The sequence below is a fragment of the Pomacea canaliculata genome, linkage group LG13, assembly GCF_003073045.1.
Source record: "Pomacea canaliculata isolate SZHN2017 linkage group LG13, ASM307304v1, whole genome shotgun sequence".
Classification (NCBI taxonomy): domain Eukaryota; kingdom Metazoa; phylum Mollusca; class Gastropoda; order Architaenioglossa; family Ampullariidae; genus Pomacea; species Pomacea canaliculata.
This window is the reverse complement of record NC_037602.1, coordinates 10,139,270-10,158,769: the sequence shown is the minus strand read 5'-3', so window position 1 is coordinate 10,158,769 and position 19,500 is coordinate 10,139,270. Positions and strand designations below refer to the sequence as shown.

The following is a 19,500-nucleotide window of genomic DNA, read 5'->3' as shown; positions in this document are numbered from 1 at the left end:
ACTTCACATCCATTACCATCGATCAGTAACCGACTTGCAATCACCAGCAGAAAATATGACAGAGTGATTTATTGTGCACCGCAGAAATGAAACTGAACTCAGTAATTATTAAGCACATTAAATATTGTTCATTAGAACCAAATGTCTTTACACTACAGTTAATTACAATAGAAATAAAATTGTTTTTTTCCAGAACTGTTAACTTCCGTTTTATAATAATACACAAATATTTTTGTGCTAATGTACGACAAAAAAATATTTACCCATTTCCGATATCTGTTTTAAAATTCCGGATTCTTTTCTCCGTTTTGTTCACCATAAAACATAATTATTTGCAGGAAAGTGTAATTAATTGCAGATAAATAGTACTAGCGAGGTTTACTTTGTTTTCGGAGTCTACTAATAGTCTGTTGCCACATTTATCAAAATATTCCAAGTGTTTGTTGAGACAGCAGGAAGAGTTATGGAGTCGATCCCAGCACCTCTCTCTAACTTGCCGAGGAGTTTGCGTTGGCATCAGCAAGGTCTGGCAATGGCTTCTCCACAGTGGACTCTCGTGCCTGGAAATTTGTTACTAACACATCCAGTGGAGACCGCAGATCCACTATCGTGACCCCTCATGAGACCCGCACTCCAGTCCTCGAGACTCCACCCGCGAGACCTCACACACCCAACAAATACCCCAAACCCTAGATTCCACATCCTCAACACAAGAGACTCCACAAACCTCTTATGATACCCCACCACAAGATGGCGGTTGCATACCCAACACACGAGACCCCACACACGAACTCCTCGTCAGATCAGACACCACAAGGCGCTGGGACAGGGTCCCTAACCTTCCCCTGCTGTCTCGCCGAACACAAGGAATAATTTGAGGAAGGATGCAACAGCGAGCCACAGGCGAGAGAGAAAGAGAGAGAGGACTTGGCACCCAAGCCTGGCCTGAGGTTTATTGTCGCTCTGAGACTGATCTGATTTTCAATTTGCTGGCTAACTCGATTCCCTCGGTGTCCCTGGGGATCAGCCGCTTTTCCTTCCCGCCACCATTCGTCAGCCCGGAGGCTGTGCTTGTTCGCCAGTGCGCCGGCCCGAGCCAGGGGCCCGCCGTCCATGCTAATTGCAGCGCTGAGCGCAGAGGGCCCAGATTAACACCCTCTCTCACTGATTGTCTCAGCAAAGCTCAGTTCAGCAGCGAAGACGTGGGTCCGTGTAGGCGACAGCGGACGAGGCGAAGGAGAAGATGAGGATAGCCTCTTGGTGCCAGAAATATCTCCTCCTGACATCCGTGCAGGCAGTGTTTGTGTTTTTACCGCTGGCTGTTCTGCTATTCTGAATGCTTAATATGTCGGTAGATGGGTTTTGATACTTGCTTACTCTATGAATTTCGATGATTTAAAAGGTAATTTAGAGCGTTGCTTCAATGAACTTAACATGGATGCAGCTCTATTTGCTCGGCAATGAGTAAAATGCCAATAGGTTTTCACTCGAAGGAGACTTGTTGCGTAAAAGATCCCTATCCAGTCACATGACCTCCACACATCCGCAGACTTGCAAAGATGGACGCCTCTTGGAGCCAGAATAATCTTCACCTGACGTCCATCCAGGCACTGTTGACATCTTGTTTTCAGTGTTTTTCTTTTGTCCTTGCCCCAAGGCGGCAACCCATACAATATCCACCATTTCTCAAGAACCTCTCCTCCACCTGTGCCCGTGTGTCTCCGTCAACCCTTCTTCCGTTTTTCTTTCACATTCAGGAAGAAGCAAAGTAGATGCACGTGTAAATCTGTGTAAGTGCCACGTCTCTATTAAGCAGCTCACACAAAATGTTAACTTCGCCGACTGTCGCCTGAAAGAAGCAGCAGTTAAGATCCACGCGAGCTTCCATACAGCAGCAAACGACGTCTTGAGTGGAGCACGTGACCTGGCGGTCTAAGCGTGCCCCGAGGTACGAGGCTAAGTCCCATGATCCCACAAGACGAGTTTAGTGGCGAGACGTCCACGTGTGCCACCTACAGCGCTGGGCCGGGGTCGACCCCCACTTGGCCGCCGGGATTATCTGATAAAAGGCTGATAGACTCCCGGCAGTCACATAGGAAAGTCCTCCACAGATGACCCCTCTCTCGACGACAGCAGTGATGTAGGACTCCTGATGAAGGCTGTGGCTTGGCCGCTCTGTCTACACCAGAGGTAGCTAGCTCTGATCATTTAATAGCTGTTCTCCATATCAATTAGGCACTGGACTCTTGAAAAGGCAAATGTAAAAACCCAGTAACGACAGATTCACATTACAATACAAGATGAGGCTGTTTGTTGTTGACTGTGTGATGAAAGAAATACAAATGGTTGTTTGCTTTAAGACAATTTGAAATTTTCATTAAAGATAACCAGTACTGCATGGGGTCAAGTCTACTTTCACACAGTTTAGTTCGTCTAGCTAGCAGCACGTGTCTAGATGTGTGTGTGTGTCCGACAGGTCAAGCCGCTGTACAGGAAGAATGTACAATTGAATAGTTCAGATGCAGCTTTTATTTATATCTATAGTTTCGTCATCATCGTTATTTCTTTAACCTATTGGTGACATAATGTACATACCATACACGCACATGAATATATGTGTATATGAATGCAAACACGTTTACACAGACATACACATTTATAAGAAACATTAGCTTGAGTAGATTATTTAATGAAGTTTTTAACATTTAATTGTTGTTCTCGTGATATTCAACTTCTGAAGATTCACTTGGAAATAACCCTAATGCTGCAATGTAAAATGTTATCCTGAATGTTCAAAACTAAAATGATAATAATAAACTGTTTCCCATCCCTCATCTTAGAAGTGAAAGAGAAGAAATATGTTTACATGGAAATATTACATACAATAATTATATAGAGGAGCACGCAAAAGGCAAGCAAGCATGGACAAAAAGTGCCACACGTTCACTTACAGGCGAAGGCACTTCCATTTTGCATCCCTCCACCCACCCATACATAATACTGTTTACATAGAATTTAGTAAAGGAACAGAATTAAATAAGTAATAACATACTAAAGAGTAATAAAAATGAGAGTAGATTAAAGTACACCACGGTAACACTCATCTAAGGGAAGCAACACAAACAGTGAGTTGCTCCAAACGGGTTACTTCCCTTGTGTATTTCTCTGGGTGTGTGTGGGGGGGGAGGGGCAGGGTGCGTGTGTGTGTATCAGTGTGTTAACTGTTTTGAACACTTATTTTTTTAATTGATGATGGAAATAATGGTAAATAAAATTATTATACACAAGAATCTGATAAAAATTGGCCACAATTTCGAGAGCTCTGACCTCGGAGATAGGAAAAATTTGAGTGAGGTCGTGACTGTCAAAAAAAAAAAAAAAAAAAAATGATGGTGCCATACGCTTTCTCACGCCACGCTCTTGCGCTCAGGAGTGAGTCTTAAGCCACGTGACCAAACGCCTGACTGTCTTCGGGAAGAGAGAAAGAGAGCTGACACAGTGTCCGGCACTATTGATCAGCGTCGTCGGAGACCTCACTTTCATCAGTTCATCCACTGTCACACGTCTGAAACACCAGTCATTTTCTTGCTTCTCGACTTCTTGCTCGAGCCTGTGACTACCCGAAACCTTAGTTTCATTTCCCCTATCGTCTGCGGCAGTTCGCACTCGCTTGTTTCTGGCAAGATGCGCATGAAGATTGGCACCAGAAGGCAGCACACGCCGAATATTGTGCCAGGAGCCCAGGGGTAATGTTTAATCTGTGAACAGAAATATAATACTTCAGCCAAAACAATAAAGAAGGATATTGGAGAGGGAAGAATATATTTTTAAAATATTTCTCATGAGTGAATGAAAGTAAGTGATAAACTTAATTCATCTCTAACCTTATTTTAAAATATTTTTAGACTGTGCTCTGTGTGTGTGTCTGTCACCAACTCACCAGAGTGCGGGAATACGGTGCCACCATCCCACCCACACGTCCCAACATGGAAGCTATCCCCAGGCTGGCGTTTCTGTGGAATATTATAAAATCTTCAGATCACATGACCGTACTGACCCACCTTCACTACGTAATCGGGTGCCTATCGCTACTGGGTGGGCAGTCAACGGTATGGAAAAAAAAAGCACTACTTAACTAACAGCTAAACAATATTTAGTTGAAACAAAAAAATTTCCGAATGTTTAAATATAACAAATCAATCTATTAACTGGTCGGTCGATCATTTAAGAATCAATCAAATATATGTAAATTAATGCTGTAAAGATATACTATTAAGTGTTCACACCTGAGGTTGGTGGGGTACAGCTCAGGTGTGTAGAGAAAGATGACACCGAAGGACACACTAATGGCAAACTTGCCCACAAGAGAGAGCGCAACCACGGTGTGGGAAACCCCTACAGCCTCACCTGTAACATTGTCAATGTAACAAGTAGCCAGCAACAAACATGTCACAAAGTAGCACTGACTAACAGCACTACAGAAAATGTTCATTTTTAATATTTTTAATTGTTTGCTGTAATGATCTTTGAATGTTTGAAGATCTAGCATTGCTGTAACAAAGAAGAATGTAACAATCTCTACCTGTGAAAATGGAAAGGAGGGATCAAGATACACACTGCTAACGGAAGGTAGGTGATGGACTAGTTCAAACTAACCCGCCACAGCTGACAACACCACAGACAGAAGAAGTGATACCCCGGCGATGATGTGGTAGATGATACAGCACTTCCTGCGACCCCATCTGAAACAAGATAAGCAGCTGACAAACTAGAAGCTGGGTACCAACAGACTTTCATTGAACAAGTACAGAAGTGACTAGAAGTTTGATTGATTTGCATGTGCATGTGGTATGATCAGAATTTGGACACAACCTGTTTCTGAATGCCACGAGTCAGTAGTAGGAAGGAGCTTGACACCTTTCTCACCTGTCGATGGTCAAGTAAAATGCTGCAACGCCTGGAATCTCGACGAGAGTCGTGAGGAGAAAGCCGAGGTACATGTCGTCAGCAAGCGACACTGAGGTCATCGACAGCCCGTAATAGGTCATGGCGTCGACGACCCTGCCAGACAAACAGTCGTGCTATCGAGAACACTATTGTAATATTATGGGAAATAATAATGCAGATAACCATGTTAAAGCTTCAGAAACAACCTGTGAAGAGAGAGAGAGTAAGAGAGAAACAGAAATAGGTGAGGTGAACAGGAGTGAAAGGAGTATTGGGTATGAAGGCTGTTCAGCATCATGGCAGATGGTGGTCTGCAAACAGTGTCACATGCAGAGAGAATGAAAGAAGAAGAAGGAGACGAAGGAAACAGAGAGAGACTCACTCACCAAGCGAAGCCGTTAATGGCGGTGCAGAGGAGGACAGAACGGTGGCGGACGAAGTCGAGCACGCTGTACCTACTGGTGTCTTCTAGTGTGGTGGGCTCAGCCTGGTTACCTGGTCTACCTGGTTCATCGGCTTCAGCTCTGCAGCCCTCGTCCTGGACTGACATGCTGCAAGGCCTTGCTCCTGAAGACGTGCAGGACTCGCTTGGGGTCCGCGCCGTTCAGTGCCGCCGCCTTCCGCAAGATGCGCTCAGCCTCCTTCACCCGGCCATTGGCCACCAGCCACCTCAGAGACTCGTCTGTGAACCTGTGCAGTGCAGTCACCTGCTGACCTTAGCACCCTAACCCTTTACATTGTGCAGACTGACCTTACTTATTTATGAGGAGAGGTTTAAATATTATCAGTATCATAATATATGTGTGTGTGCTGTATATACTGCAAACTACTGTTGCACTCACCAGATCTGGACAATACAGTAAAGCGAGAAGGCTGCGATGACCATCTGAAGATATCGCCAGGGAGATCACGCATGAGGTAGGCAATGGCGCTAAGAGAACCATGGCAAAGGCCCAGATGATGCCACCGATAATACTCTGAACCGAGCGACGAGGCGCAGGCAAAAGTTCCAGACACAAGATTCCAGAGCACAAACCAGTTCCCTCAAAGATAAAATATTAACACTGATGTGGAGTTGACAGAGCATGGTAAATATCTCAGGAAATAGGTTACATTCTTGGGCCTTCATTTAGTACACTTTTTCCCGTCAGTGAGGAGGTTTCTAGTTTGTTTGAATAGAAAACTTACTTTGTACAGTGATTCCTTTTATATTTTACAATAGTTCTTTCTATTATATTTTACAATATTTTTTTAATGTTGTAAACGATGATAAAGTCATATTTTAATCAATAATGTGTATATATTTTAAATTATAAAAGATGCTTAACTGTTTACAACTTGTATTTGACAAATGTCTTTATTTTATAACTTGCCCAGTTGTATAAACCAATTTCAATTGTTCGAACCCAAATATAGCTACGATTATGTCAGCTTTATTTTTAATTTAATGCTTGCATATCTTAGTTGTATGTTCCAGACCATCCCTCCTAACTGAGCTTGACTTGTCAGACAAAGGGGACTGCTGTCATGTGCACAACACGTTGCTAGGTTACCACATTAACAGTCAACTACAGTACTGACATTTAATGTGCACCTGGACTTAGGTGTACACCAATATATATATACTTTGAATACATCTAAACACACACACAGCTGGCCAATTCAAGGGCTACCTGCTGAAAAGCGCCCAGAAAAGAATCGGAGAGGCAAGTATGCCACAAAGGTGGGAACAAAGGCCTGCGCCACTCCCACAGCCAGCAGCCCCAGATGACAGCCCACGTGGAAGAGCTTGCGGCCATACTTGTCGGCCAGAGTCGTGAAGGAGAAGGCGCCGACACACATGCCGATCATCAGCAACGTCTGCGACACGTCAGCCAGAGCCTCGTTCTCGCACACCAGTCCCCACTGTGGACAGACAGGAGCATCACGATTTGAGACGACAACACTGGAATGTCCTGTCCATGTATGATGACACGGCATCCATGAGCAAAAGTTCGTGTATGACGGTTGTTGCTATTGTCGTGGGTTTATGCTGCGTGCGTGCGTGCACATGTCACGGATGAATGTGTCTTCTGTTTACATGGCTGGCTCCCTTCTCTCTCCCCTTGCAGTGAGTGATATGTTAAGGTAAACATTTTCAAACGTACTTAAAAAGTAGACTGACCTCTAGCACCCACCGTTCGTGGGGTAATGATGCATGACCTACCTGAGACACCATGGAGTGGTCAGCCGGCTCGGCATACACCAGACCATCTGGACACGGCATGGCCTCACTGGTGATGGAGCTGTTCGTAAACGTCACGGTGCATTCGCCGTAGGTGATGTTCGTCACGTGATCCCACACCACTCCACCCGTGACGTTGTCTATTTCCCGACACCAGTGGTTGTTAGCTTTACCTGAGGCCACCGCCACACACAGTCAACATTTCCTCCAGAAGTGGGGATAGACAAACAAAAAACAAACAAGAGAAAGAAAACCCTAACCCTAAACCATTTTTACATATTTTTTTAAACAATTGGTGGTAGATCTTTGTAACAACTAAACTGTAAACAAGGACTGAAATAACGAACATTGAAAAGGGAAAGAACTTAGTTATAACTCTAAAGGGAATAAACTCTTTGTAGGAAATACACTCTTCGTTCTAAACTACATCGTGCAACCCTGACGCAAGAGGAGCTGACGTTGAAAGAGAAGAAAGGACATAAGCAGACGACAGCGAGAAGAATGTTGCAGGTGACTGATAGTGTCTTGATCTTGCACTCACTCAAGAAAACGACAGAAAGGACGTTGAAGGCCAGAGGGAAGATGCAGAGCAGGATCTGGAAAAGCTGTAGCAGCTGGTACTTCCCGCACCATCCCAGCTCCATGAACACGGCGTCCATGGCTTGACTAGCCGTCTCCTCCTCCATCTGCAATCAGTGTGTTGACTCGCTTCAAATTGCGAGTTAAATGTCGGGTTTGCTCACGATTAAAAGTACCGCTTATGTTTGAAGAAGTTATATTTGTCTTCCAAAAAGTCCCACTACATGTATATTATTCATGTCTAATATCATGGCCTGATGACGTTATTTCTAATAAGCTTGTCATCAGACAGCAACCAATGTCAACACAATTTACACTTTCCTGCAAACCAATTTTTTACAGGGAAAACAATCCATGTCCACAATTATATGATCATAGTACCGACCCCCACCCATGGTGTTCTTCAGTTTTTTAAACACATAAAACTTTCAAAATCTTCTGCAAAGCATCTTACCTCGAAACAGAAACTGCGCTCTCTGTCACAGGGCAAGATGGCTCACTGCTGCTTGACAGACGGGCAGGGGTGGAAATAAGTTGATAATCAGAAACACCTAGCATTGTCCAGAGATGTTTATCTAGACCTACCTCAGTCACAAAAGGTTAAATAGCGTGACAGAATTCCGCTCCCCATGGCATCCATGACCAGCAATATGAGGAGACTATTTATGGTGAGGGCCATGTTCCGCTCGTTATGGAGCATCCCCCTCATCCTCCGACACTCCACATGTCAAGCAGCTTGAATGAAGCTCGCACGCTTTGATCATGTGTGGATGATGGTTAATTGGGGTGAACGGGTCGTGACAGTGAAAACCTGAGACAAGGATCCTACAGTCTGACCTCGGCTTCAGTATATACCTCCTTCCGATAATGACAGTCATATTATTCTTGTGGGAATAATTCCTATCTCGTTCCGCTATACCTGAAATCTGCATACCCACTTTATTCAAATAATGTTTACTCTTTGTAACACATCTATATCTGTATGTGTGATCTGAATACATACCTGTGCGTATATGATATTTGATATCAAAGAAGGTAAACAGGAATTATTTTATAATTAACCACATAGTAAATAAAACTTCAGCGTTTTTCTTGTTTGCGTTGAGAAAACAACACATCAGGCGGTCCACAAAATGAAGAGCACCAAAACACATAAACAAAGCAATTGATAAACACTGATAACCAAGTTGGTTTCTGTAGCATGTGTTGTTTTACAGGGTGGGGATGCTAATCCCATGCCCAACCCTCCTCGTTCACCAGGGCTTGGTTACCCGGAGGGTTTCCATGCGGCCCTATGCTCCACTTCGGGTGAATAAGAAGAAGATAACCAAATGCTCAAGCCTACTGCAAATATATATATAATGCTTGCATAGTAGTTATAGCGCTTACTTCCCTTGACAAGGCGTTTACGCTTAATTATCCCCCCTACCGAAAGAAGGATGGACCAGACTTGCTTTCTTTCTTTTTTTTCATCCTTTCTGTTCGTTCTGTTGCTGCAGTTCGTTCTTTTTTCCATTCCACACACACACCATGAAGATATGGACGTCGAGTAGCTGGCAATGGTCTGGCTCCCTCGACTGATATTGAGGGTGAAGTCGATTAGATTCAGTCACGAAGCTTATCGACTTTTTGCTTTGGCAGGTAACTTACCGCCATAACAAGTGTGAGTCAGAGGAAATGTTATCGCCGCGCGGGAAAGAACAAGTTAGATAACACTGCGGCCTCCACTGGCGTCTGTCGTTGCCCCGCAATCGGAGGTGAGATGTTGGGTGACAGACGGACCAAGCTCGTCAGGGGGCCACGACCAGTGGACAGGGGCTGGCAACCACACAAGTCTGTGCAGATGCAGCAAAGTCAGGTATTTGTCACCAGCTGGCAAGTATTCGTCCTAGTTGGGTATTTTTCATCAATTGTCTGCATTTCTTGTTTGAGATTTCTGCTTCTAAAAGTGCTGCCACAAATCCATAAATCTCATCTTGACTGCCATGATGTAATTTCGACTTCTGAATTAATTCGTGTGAAATTTAGCTTTCTGAAAGTGATAGCCCAAAAAGACTGATTAATACAACTTGGATCTGGCCTGTAACTTGAAAGGAATTAGGAAGGTAGTTAAACTCTTTGCAGCCACTGGAGCTTGGTTAGAGACCGGGTGGAACTAGCTACGTCACCACACCGAGGTCATGAGCATGGCTTGCAGCGTCTCTCGCCTCTTTGACCCGCACCAATCTCTCGGACGGGTGTCTACCCAGTCCTCTATGCGAAGACTTCCACCCCGAAATCTCTATCGCCGACAACCTAGCGGAGGATGACCCGAGTGTCCCCATGTACAACTTTAGCGGGGACCACGATCCTCTGCTGATACGCGTGCCGGAGCCTGCACGTGAGCCTTTACCGATGAGGATGGCCAAGAAATACGGATTTGGCTACCGCAGTAAGTCAGTCGCTTCAGAAGTATCCAGGACTTGTTTTGACCGTTTCACTGATTGTTCTCAATCATCATTTGACTTTTCCCTTTAACACACACTTTTATTCACTGCAGTCAATCTACTTTACATGGCACTCAGAAACAGCTTTCATTCTTCACACGCATTCGTTCAATATGCAGGCAGGGACAAGAGTGGGAGTAGAAGTCTGAAATATCAAAAGGGGATCAACAGACATCCCAGCTTCTACTATTTGTGTTCGCATCCATAGTTCAGTGTATGGTTTCCACAGCAACCCATAAAGGTCTACATCATTACATATTACATATATATCATTACATATGCTATGATATTCTACTCTATTTTAATGCTCAGTCAGGTACTGTGACGATTCTTCGTTTTTTTCTTCTGCTTCTTCTTCTCCCGTCAAAAGTAACACACACGCCAGCGCAGGAAACGCACACACAAACACACATATATTATATATTTGGCTTTCTCGTTTCTTCATATCTATATAATAATCATCTTACAAACTTTCTCGCACCTTTTATCGTTTAATTCTCAAGTCGCTGATGTCAGAATCAACTCATAACCCTGATCAAAGAGCGCCGACTGGGTTTGCACACCTGGGTCGCTTACTCACTCAATCGCTATCAAGCCTTCGTTTCTTTATTTGCACCTGGGACTCCTATATTGCCTGCACCTCTTGACACCCTTTTTTTTTCTTCAAAGATAAATGAGATGTATTTAACTTTTGGTTGATCATAATTACAGAAATGTGGCCATAAAGCCTTTTATGGCAAAGTAGCTCTGCAGACCAACCCACGTTTCACTGAATATTGTATACTATACACAGACTTCATGAAAGTTCTCATTAATAGCACTTAATAATCCCGCTAGGTACACAGTCGGCTAGAGTTGTCACGAAAGAATGTATTTCATCTTTTGTTGAATTCCAACCGTGTCCTCTGGTCGATGTACCCGTAACATAATGAAAACATTTCAACGATTTTATCATTGTCTGATAACAGAAATTTCGCTCTGAGTATAGAGTCAGCTTTCAGAAGCACGATCTCGCCAACTGTTGAGTTTTCACTCTTTTCCCCCTACTGGCGTGAAAGGGTGTCTACCTTTAATCAAGCTTCCATAAAAGGGTGTCTGAGATAAGCAGTGATAATATCCGACTGAAAATTACACTTTCTTTATTGATGTGATGAGAGTTTGGTATGTTGTATCGTTGGATTATGTATTTCACAAGCAGTCTCCCTGCCTGTTGTCGGGGCCCAACTCTCTTGTCGCTGTAGTTTTTTAATCTCGACGACACCAGCGATTAAAATTCACAGCTCCGGTTGAGCATTCTGAAATAAGGTCCCTAATGCCCGCTACCGAGCACTGTGTGGCACTTTTTTGTTTACTCCATTTTTTTTTGTTTGCATTTCTTAAATGATCTTGTTGCACTTTTGTACCCTGTCCTTTTGAGCTGGAGTCGTAGTGAACTTCTGGGCTTGTGAACGCACCATGAAGGGCTGGAGACACGAGCGGGCAACTACACCATGGCCACGTCTAATCTGTTAGACCACGTGGCCACACACCCCGACATTACTCGTGTCTTTACCTCAGTATTGGTTAGTCTATAGTGTTCAGACTATAGTCTACCCTCTATGGTCTATAGGGTACAATTTAGCTAGCAGGCCGGTAATATCCGTTAATAAGAGAGAGATGGAGGGAGAAAAAACAAGGAGATAGAAAGGGAAGGATGAGATTCAAGCATAATATTAACAAAGCAATGCAAAATATAAAAACTAACATATAAAATGAACATTTTCATTCACTGAAATCCAGGAATTCGTCTATGACCGCTAGGCAGCAATAATTTATGCATGATCAGGATTCATTAATACTCTAACTGGAGGTAAATTGTTCCGTCTATTAAGAATGTAGGCGTAAATATATATCCTGAGTAATACTATCATTGCTTAAGAGAAGAGGTGGGGGAGAGATTAAGAAGGGGAAAGAGAGAAGAGAGAGTGAACACACTTTGTTTTTCACCCCCCTATTCCTCTCTCTTCCATTTTGTCTCTCTCTCTCTTTGTCACTTTTTCCCTCTCTCCTCTCTTTCTCATTCATCTCTTTTTATTTTTTTCCTTCCTGCTTTCTCCACCTTATCTCTCTCTGTCTCTCTCTCTCACTCAGAGACACACACAATCTTGCACACAGACAACAGACACCAAGTTTGTCTGTCTAGGAAAAGAAAAGTCCTAACACAAGGGGTCAGAGGTCTCAGAAGAAAACACAGTCTGTGCGACGCAGCGTATTAGAGACAAAATGCAAGGGAGATCAAAACCCCCGACATGAGGCACACCCTCTTATTAATTACTAATTACTAATAGCCTAATTATCGATCACATGTTTAGCCGATGGACATTTAGGTAATAAAACGGAGTATCTGCCTAGGAGGTAGGATATGGCTTAAACCTGTTGGCATAGTATAAATACCGATGTACACAGTGTACACTAGACAAAGGACAGCTCCATAAAGGACTTCAAGCCTGGTGACAGCGAGGTCTGCACAGCACGCGTGTCCTCAATGCCTCACCTTGGTGTTGGGACAACGGCGCCCACAGCTCTAACCCGCACCAGCGAGTTCACAAGTGGATTAGACACAAGCAAACAATCGGGAGAATAATTAAGTAGAGATACGAATAATGTTGCGCTCATACGAAACAAACCGCAAAATCTAGAGAATTTAGCAGATAATTTCCTTTTTTTTTATTTGCTGAAGGAGGTGTTGGAAGTTTGTGGGGTGGGGGGAAACCTGCATAATAAAAATATGCGTGCTCGTAAAGGAAATGAAAGATCATAAACATCTGTCAGAAGGTAGTGTATGAAGCATGAAAACAATGAGTTCTCATACAGAAAATGCTAGAGGGGGAGGTGTTAACGGGGAGCTAAACAAATGTGTACATGTCGGAGGAGGGGAATTAATAATAATAATCTGGCAAAGGATTAAGAAGGTGGCTGTCTCGTCATTTTTCGTGCACTGAAAGTGATGTGTGTAGGACTTCATGTCACGTGATATTCAGCTAGCAAGCGGTCATCTGACCCTGTACTTGTTGTTGGTCTCTCTCTTCCTCCTCCCCCACCCAGTACTTGTGCGCACGTTCTACCCGTCCTCTTCACACCTTGTGATTAATGATCACCATATCTCTTCTGTGACCCTCTGTGAGTGCACATTGTCTTTTTTAAAGCAGGTGGCGGGGGTGGCGACTAGGAAGGGGTGAAAGTTAGAGTTGAGCTCATGTAGTTTTTGAAATAGCAGGTAGGAAGTTCTTTATGTACTTCCTGATCACCACAGTGTCTTTTCGCAGTGAGATTAGCAACTTTATTGTCATGTCTCCTCGGCTGACTGTAAGTATATAAAACTGGCAGTCATGCTGGCTTGATTGACAGGACCTGTGCCGCAGGTGACCCCTCACTGGAGCCAGTGGCCACAGACTCGTCCTTACACCACAGTTGGGCTACGCAAGTCCTCCAATCAGGTAAGAAATGTCCATCAGTACCGGAATGGATTTTAATTTACATTTCTGCAAACTCCGTGATCTTAGCACTGCCATTTTCTGTATTTACCTAAAGGAAACCTTTAGCACAGGAAACCTTCACTTAAGGCAACCCCACGTGTACAGGAAGCTCTTCAGAATAATGATTGCCCTGCAAGTAATGCCATCAGTCAACCTCTGTACCTTCAGAATGTCGATAATTCTGTCTTCTACGGTTTCACCAAGTTCATCATCTATCATCAAGCTCGCCAAGCGTCACCAAGCTTACCACCATTGTTGTCAACTATTACCAAGCTCACCAAGGCGATGACCAAGCTCGCTACCATGGCTGCTGTTGTTTCACTGACTTCAATGTGACTTTCCATACGATTCAACCGCCTGATTGCCATACTACGAGTACACATGCCCTTAAAATCTGTCGCCCAGTGGCCCAGAGGAAGGTTGTCTTCATGAACTTGGCCACGAAACTCGCGGTGATTACCTGCAGCTAAAGTTCTGGACTGCCAGCCTTTGTGCTTATCGGCAATTAATTCTTTTTCCAATACCTTTTTTCCATGAAACGACCTGCACTGCAGACTTCATGCCAATGTCATCATGGCCTCCCTTTCTCCTTCGCAGGAACACTGCAGAAGCATTATTTCTCTTTGTCCGCAATATTAATCTCCATTTTTCGAGACGACGAAAAACACGACGTCGACTGACGTTGACTCGTACGACAGCCACAGAGCACAACAGATACCTGTCAAAAGGTGACCGTTAAACGAGTTAAGATTGATAGATCATCGGTCTTTTATGGGCGAGGACAGTAGCATCAACTGTTTGACAGTCAATGGCTTGACGAGTAAACAGACCTGCGTTAACTGAGTTTGGAAGTGGAAGTCGAAGGGCGTGTCTTTACAGTTGTTGGAGTGTAAGAAAGAACAGATTAGTAACAACCATCGATTGTGTTGGACGCAGACGGCGCTCGCAGAAAAATGCATGCTGCCGCTTGAAGAACGTGACTTTGGTGACGAGCGGTCTGAACGAGACTTTGTTCTCTGACGACCCGCACACGATGACTTAGACGGGTACCTGACAAAACCGAGCCTGAACAACCGTCATATACCTGGCCTTTCAGGTGTGGTGTGGGTAGAGCTGGGAAGAAAAAAAAAAATCAGTTGGTCGACGTCAGCAAAGGCCGTGAGCAGGTAATGCAACTGTTTGCGTGCTGCAGACCACACGCGTGCTCCGGTAACCGTCGGCGACAGCCACCTTTTGTGAACTGCCAGCGCGTGTGAGCGCGTGTCTTTGTAAGTAAACAACGCGGTGTTCAATAGGTTGCCACCTAACGAGCGGCGCTTTTATTTGAAGTGACGTAACACAGACAGTTGTATATATAGGGACAGTCACGGTCCTGGCGATACACTTCACCGCACCACCACTAGAAGCACCAGAGTCGCCAGACAACTGACTGGAGGTCAGGTGTGTCACATGCAAGAGCCGCAAACGACTGCAGCAAAGCGTTTTGTCTCGGGAGACTTGTGTACAATAGCTTTGTGTTCCAATCTCCGCAGTGGTCTGATCCTTGATTAGGTCTTCACACCCAGGTAAGGACAGGAAGCCTGACGACAATTATTAGTCGCGTACCTTCAATAATACTGTGAACGTCTATCATCAGAACATGTCTGGACAGACTGAAGTTGCACAGAAAATGAAATGTATTACAAACCGTGGCGACTGAATCGTGCTGTTGGTAAAAATTGTGGTTTTAACCTAGTTGTCACCAGCTCACACTACTTACACCACCTGCTTGTAGAAGGTAGAACAATATCTAACAACGGATCTCTTGTTAACGTCCGCGATATATTTGACAGGAAACAGGTGCCGCTGCCTTCTCCGTGCCTGGTATTCATCACTGGAACAGCTCAGCACAAGGTAAGTACAGACTGGTGATCTTCTTTATGTGTTGCTTACCTGGTATTCACACTGGGGACAAAACAGTAGGAACGCAGTCCTGACACCTTTCATAAGCCGTTTGTCGGTGGTATATCATGTCTGTCCTTTCAACTTCGTACACGTCTAATGTCAGGGGTATACCTTGTCTGTGCCAACAACTACAACTATTCCTCTACTCGCCAACCAAGGGGCCGAACAAAATGTCCGCTACATAAGCGCAACAAAAGTAGAGGACAGACGATGTTCTAGGTGCCGTGATTAATGGCAGGTAAAAATAATCACAACCCGTGTATAAAAGTGTTCATTCTACCATGCAGTTTTATCACGCCATGTAAAGACCCTACAAACAAGGCATGCACTAGAAAACAATAGGATTATATAAGGCATATATTGAAAGATAACAAGGTGTTATATATATATATGTTCTGTGTGTGCTAGAAGACACGTCCAACTCTGTCGTCATAAGTGGTATTAATATAATATTAATAATATTAATATGATAGCTATATTGAAAAAAGAAATTTTCTTGTGCTTTTTTTGCATTTTATGGACATATTTAATGTCCAATAATGTGCTTTACAGGGCCTAATATGGAAACAAATTATAATCGCATATATATATATATCATAATTATGTAAGGCTTATGTTACGTAAGTTGGCCAACTGGTTCTCAAATATAAATCAGTATCTTTCCAAACACGTATGAGCAGATCCCTAAACACACAGGTCAACAAATCCCGAAAAGAAAGGTTGACAAATCTCAACATGTCATGTCAACATATCCCCAAACGCCAGACACACGGCCACCACCCACGCTGTCGAACCACTCAGTTCCGTGTTGTGTTCAGCTACGTATATGTATAAGTCAGTTGACCAGATCCAGCCAAAATATTTTGTTTTTGATTGAATTTCTTGAGCAAAACCCACATTTCATTTCTTTCATCGACATTTGACAAATCATGCGTTTCTTTTCTGTTTATGGTGGGAGGGGGAGGTGTCCAAGGCAACACGTATCATGTGGTCAACATTCGTGCAAATGTTGTCACGCAAGCATAATATCAGCAGAACAATTTCAATATTCTGAAATAGCCTCAAGCAGAAAGCACGAGCTAGGATCTTAAAGAAGGGGAACAGATTGTGAAATGATATCGACTACGAATGTGATTTATGTTTGTAAATTACAGGGAAATGCCTTCTGCGACATAACTTGTCGATAATGTTTTCCTCTAAACTCTTTGTTACTGTGCACGTCTCTTTACAGGTACTCGTTATGTTTAGTGTGGATTATCCTTCTTTCTCTTGCTCTCTCTCTCTCTCTCACACACAAATACAAAATACATAACCCAACTCCTATACGCACGCAATAATGATGCAAATGAGTGCAGACATAAGAGCTGATTAATTGTTCTCCACTTCTTAAGTTTTCCCCCACAAATCCAGGGCTACAAGTGGGACGTGGAGTAAGTACACGAACATTTTTTATTCAATCAGCTTCTCGTTATAAAGTTGCATCCCGAAAAGCCCACTGAGTTTTTCAGATATCATATTTCATTATTTATTGTAATTAAAACATCTCCTATTGAGATTACTATGGTAGACACATACAGAGCTGGAAAATATCTCCACGTATCCCTTTTGCCGACATTGCTATAATGTACACACACGGCACTGAACAAAATCTCCCAACATCTATTTTTATGACAATACCATGATACATACATATCTCTTTTCACCTCTGACCATTATCTTCATGGCGAATAGTACAGAATAAGATTTTGGCAAATTTCAGACGAAGTGTTTGTACATGAAATTGTGAAGTGATTTGAAGTGGTTCCCGCTCCCTTTCCTCTTCCACAACATCCCTCACCCATCCTAAAAAGTACTCATTTGGTTACAGAAGGATGCCATTACTAGTTTTTGTTACAGCGCCGCCACTGTCTGACAGCAGCATGCAAAAAGGAGACCGCACCATCATGAGCAGGGGGCTGTCTCCCCGCAGGGCCCCGCCCCCCGTCATGCCCGGTCGCTCCTTATCACGAACCGGAAATTTCAACAACAGCAGCAGCAGATTCGTCACAGGGTCACTCGATCTCCATGCCTCCCCTTACAATGCCAAGTAGGTCGCTGCTAGTCTCTCACACGCGAGGTAGAGGGCCTGATGGATTCGGTGTCTGATAGCAGCACCGTTCCTTTGTTTGTCTGAATATTGCATATATTGTAATGATGATGATTGATTGATTGATTGATTGATTGATTGATTGATTGATTTGATGATGATGATGATGATGATGATGATGATGATGATGATGTCATCAGCCGTGGATTCTGGCAAGGATTCACTGCATACAGCACTCGGGAGAGCAGACCGATGTACCGCCATGCCAACGGGCTCAGCCGCAGGGGCGATGATTACGTCCACGATCAAAGCATCTTCTTTGTAAGTTTGGGATAAAATCCATGTCCGGTACTTACTTAACTCCTTCTCTAAGACCTAGTACACCTTGACCCGAGATCGCATGAGCATAAATCTGCAAAACCTTACTGAAAACAGCCTGTAATTTTTTTTTCCTTCATCCCACCTCCCACATTACACTTGCCCTTTAATTTATCATCTTAAATCCTAGTTGGACTGCGTAAAGTCAAAGAGTATGATTTTAGGGTAATTTTTGTTTTCTAATGTTGAAAAGCGGTAAACATTTCTTTTCTATTGAGATTTCTTTTTCAGAGTACGTCGCCTCTGGTGAGCGGGCACTTCATCATTCACCCTGACTGGGTGTCCGAGCGCTCCGGACTGCGCCGCTCCAAGTCTCTACTCTCTTTCTAGACCAGGTCTTCGCCGCTCGTGACAAACTAGTCGTTTATCGCAGTAGTTCTAGACTGACCACACATCATCGCAGAATACAGTCGTCTATCCCTGTGGCCAAGCTGTGTCCATGCTAGCTCCTCGCACGAACGGTTTACTAGAGATTCTGTCTAGAGTGTGAAATGCATCACCACACTTATGTTACTCTATGCCCCGCTACAAGATCGATGATTATTGGAGAGAGAGAAAGAGAGAGGAACTATGAGGAAACCCGAGATATGATTTCACATATAATAATTTTACATCAAAGCTTTCAAAAAGAAATGTAAACTTTTAACAATTGTTACTGGACGACTGCAATCATGATTGCAATGAACCATGCGATGAAACAGTTTCTGTCCAGCCATGACTGACCTCAAAAGCGGGGAACATGTACAAAATAAAATGGGGTCAAGTAATATTGTTTTGCCATCGATGTGCCCTCCTCCTGCTCACAAACAATGTGCCCTTCTATTTATCACCTCCCTGCAGATAATTAATTTTTTGGGTCGTATCCTAATGATGCCCTTCATATTCTGTAAGTAGAGATTGACGCTCCTGTACTGTGTAGTTACTATATATTACTCTCACATTGTGTGCAACATTAAGACTGTGCTGTGATATTACTAGATTGTTTTCATTCTTAACTATTTTGTTTTAATTTATAGTGAGCTTTTTTCCTGTGCATTTTACATGCTGTATACGAGCATGCCACTTAACATGTATAGATGTAAACTATACATTGTTGTCATTTACCTGCATCAGTATTACTAACAGTATTATTATTCTTTGAAGTTTTTACTTTATTTCCTAGAAGTGGATCTCTACTGACCGATTTACATCATTAAATAAACGATTAAAAGAATGTGCTTTTGGTGATTTCACTCCATGAGGGAAGTGTGTGTGTGTTTAGGAGGGAAAGGGGAATCCTGCATTTTTTTCAAAAATCTGATTTGAACTAAGAGATTAGTATTACCATTCCATGTCAAACTA

At 43.4% G+C, this 19,500-nt stretch overlaps 1 protein-coding gene and 1 pseudogene across 5 annotated transcripts; one reads left to right on the top strand and one right to left on the bottom strand.

The window, feature by feature from the left end:
* Positions 1-2,668: 2,668 nt before the first annotated feature.
* LOC112554444 lies at positions 2,669-8,403 on the bottom strand (annotated as a pseudogene).
* A 1,023-nt stretch (positions 8,404-9,426) lies between these two features.
* On the top strand, positions 9,427-19,372 carry LOC112554443. Of its 5 annotated transcripts, none has more exons than XR_003097239.1 (7): positions 9,427-9,608; positions 9,875-10,181; positions 13,638-13,712; positions 15,584-15,644; positions 17,592-17,781; positions 17,982-18,102; positions 18,391-19,372. XR_003097239.1 is itself a non-coding variant. In XM_025222219.1 (7 exons), exons 2-7 carry the CDS (start codon positions 10,073-10,075, stop codon positions 18,487-18,489), a joined length of 681 nt encoding a protein of 226 aa, XP_025078004.1. In that variant the 5' UTR covers positions 9,443-9,608; positions 9,875-10,072; the 3' UTR covers positions 18,490-19,372. The 5 variants fall into 5 exon arrangements, 2 of the variants coding, with proteins under 2 accessions (XP_025078004.1, XP_025078005.1); XM_025222219.1 differs by having other exon boundaries at positions 9,443-9,608; positions 13,624-13,712; positions 17,580-17,781; XM_025222220.1 differs by having other exon boundaries at positions 9,446-9,608; positions 13,624-13,712.
* Positions 19,373-19,500: the final 128 nt, after the last annotated feature.

Excerpts from the sequence above, each read along its gene's own strand:
- LOC112554443 (XM_025222219.1), top strand. The coding sequence starts at position 10,073 with ATGTACAACTTTAGCGGGGACCACGATCCTCTGCTGATACGCGTGCCG. Across the intron at positions 10,182-13,623 it reads ATACGGATTTGGCTACCGCA|GACCTGTGCCGCAGGTGACC; the intron begins GTAAGTCAGTCG and ends CTTGATTGACAG. Across the intron at positions 18,103-18,390 it reads ACGATCAAAGCATCTTCTTT|AGTACGTCGCCTCTGGTGAG; the intron begins GTAAGTTTGGGA and ends TTTCTTTTTCAG.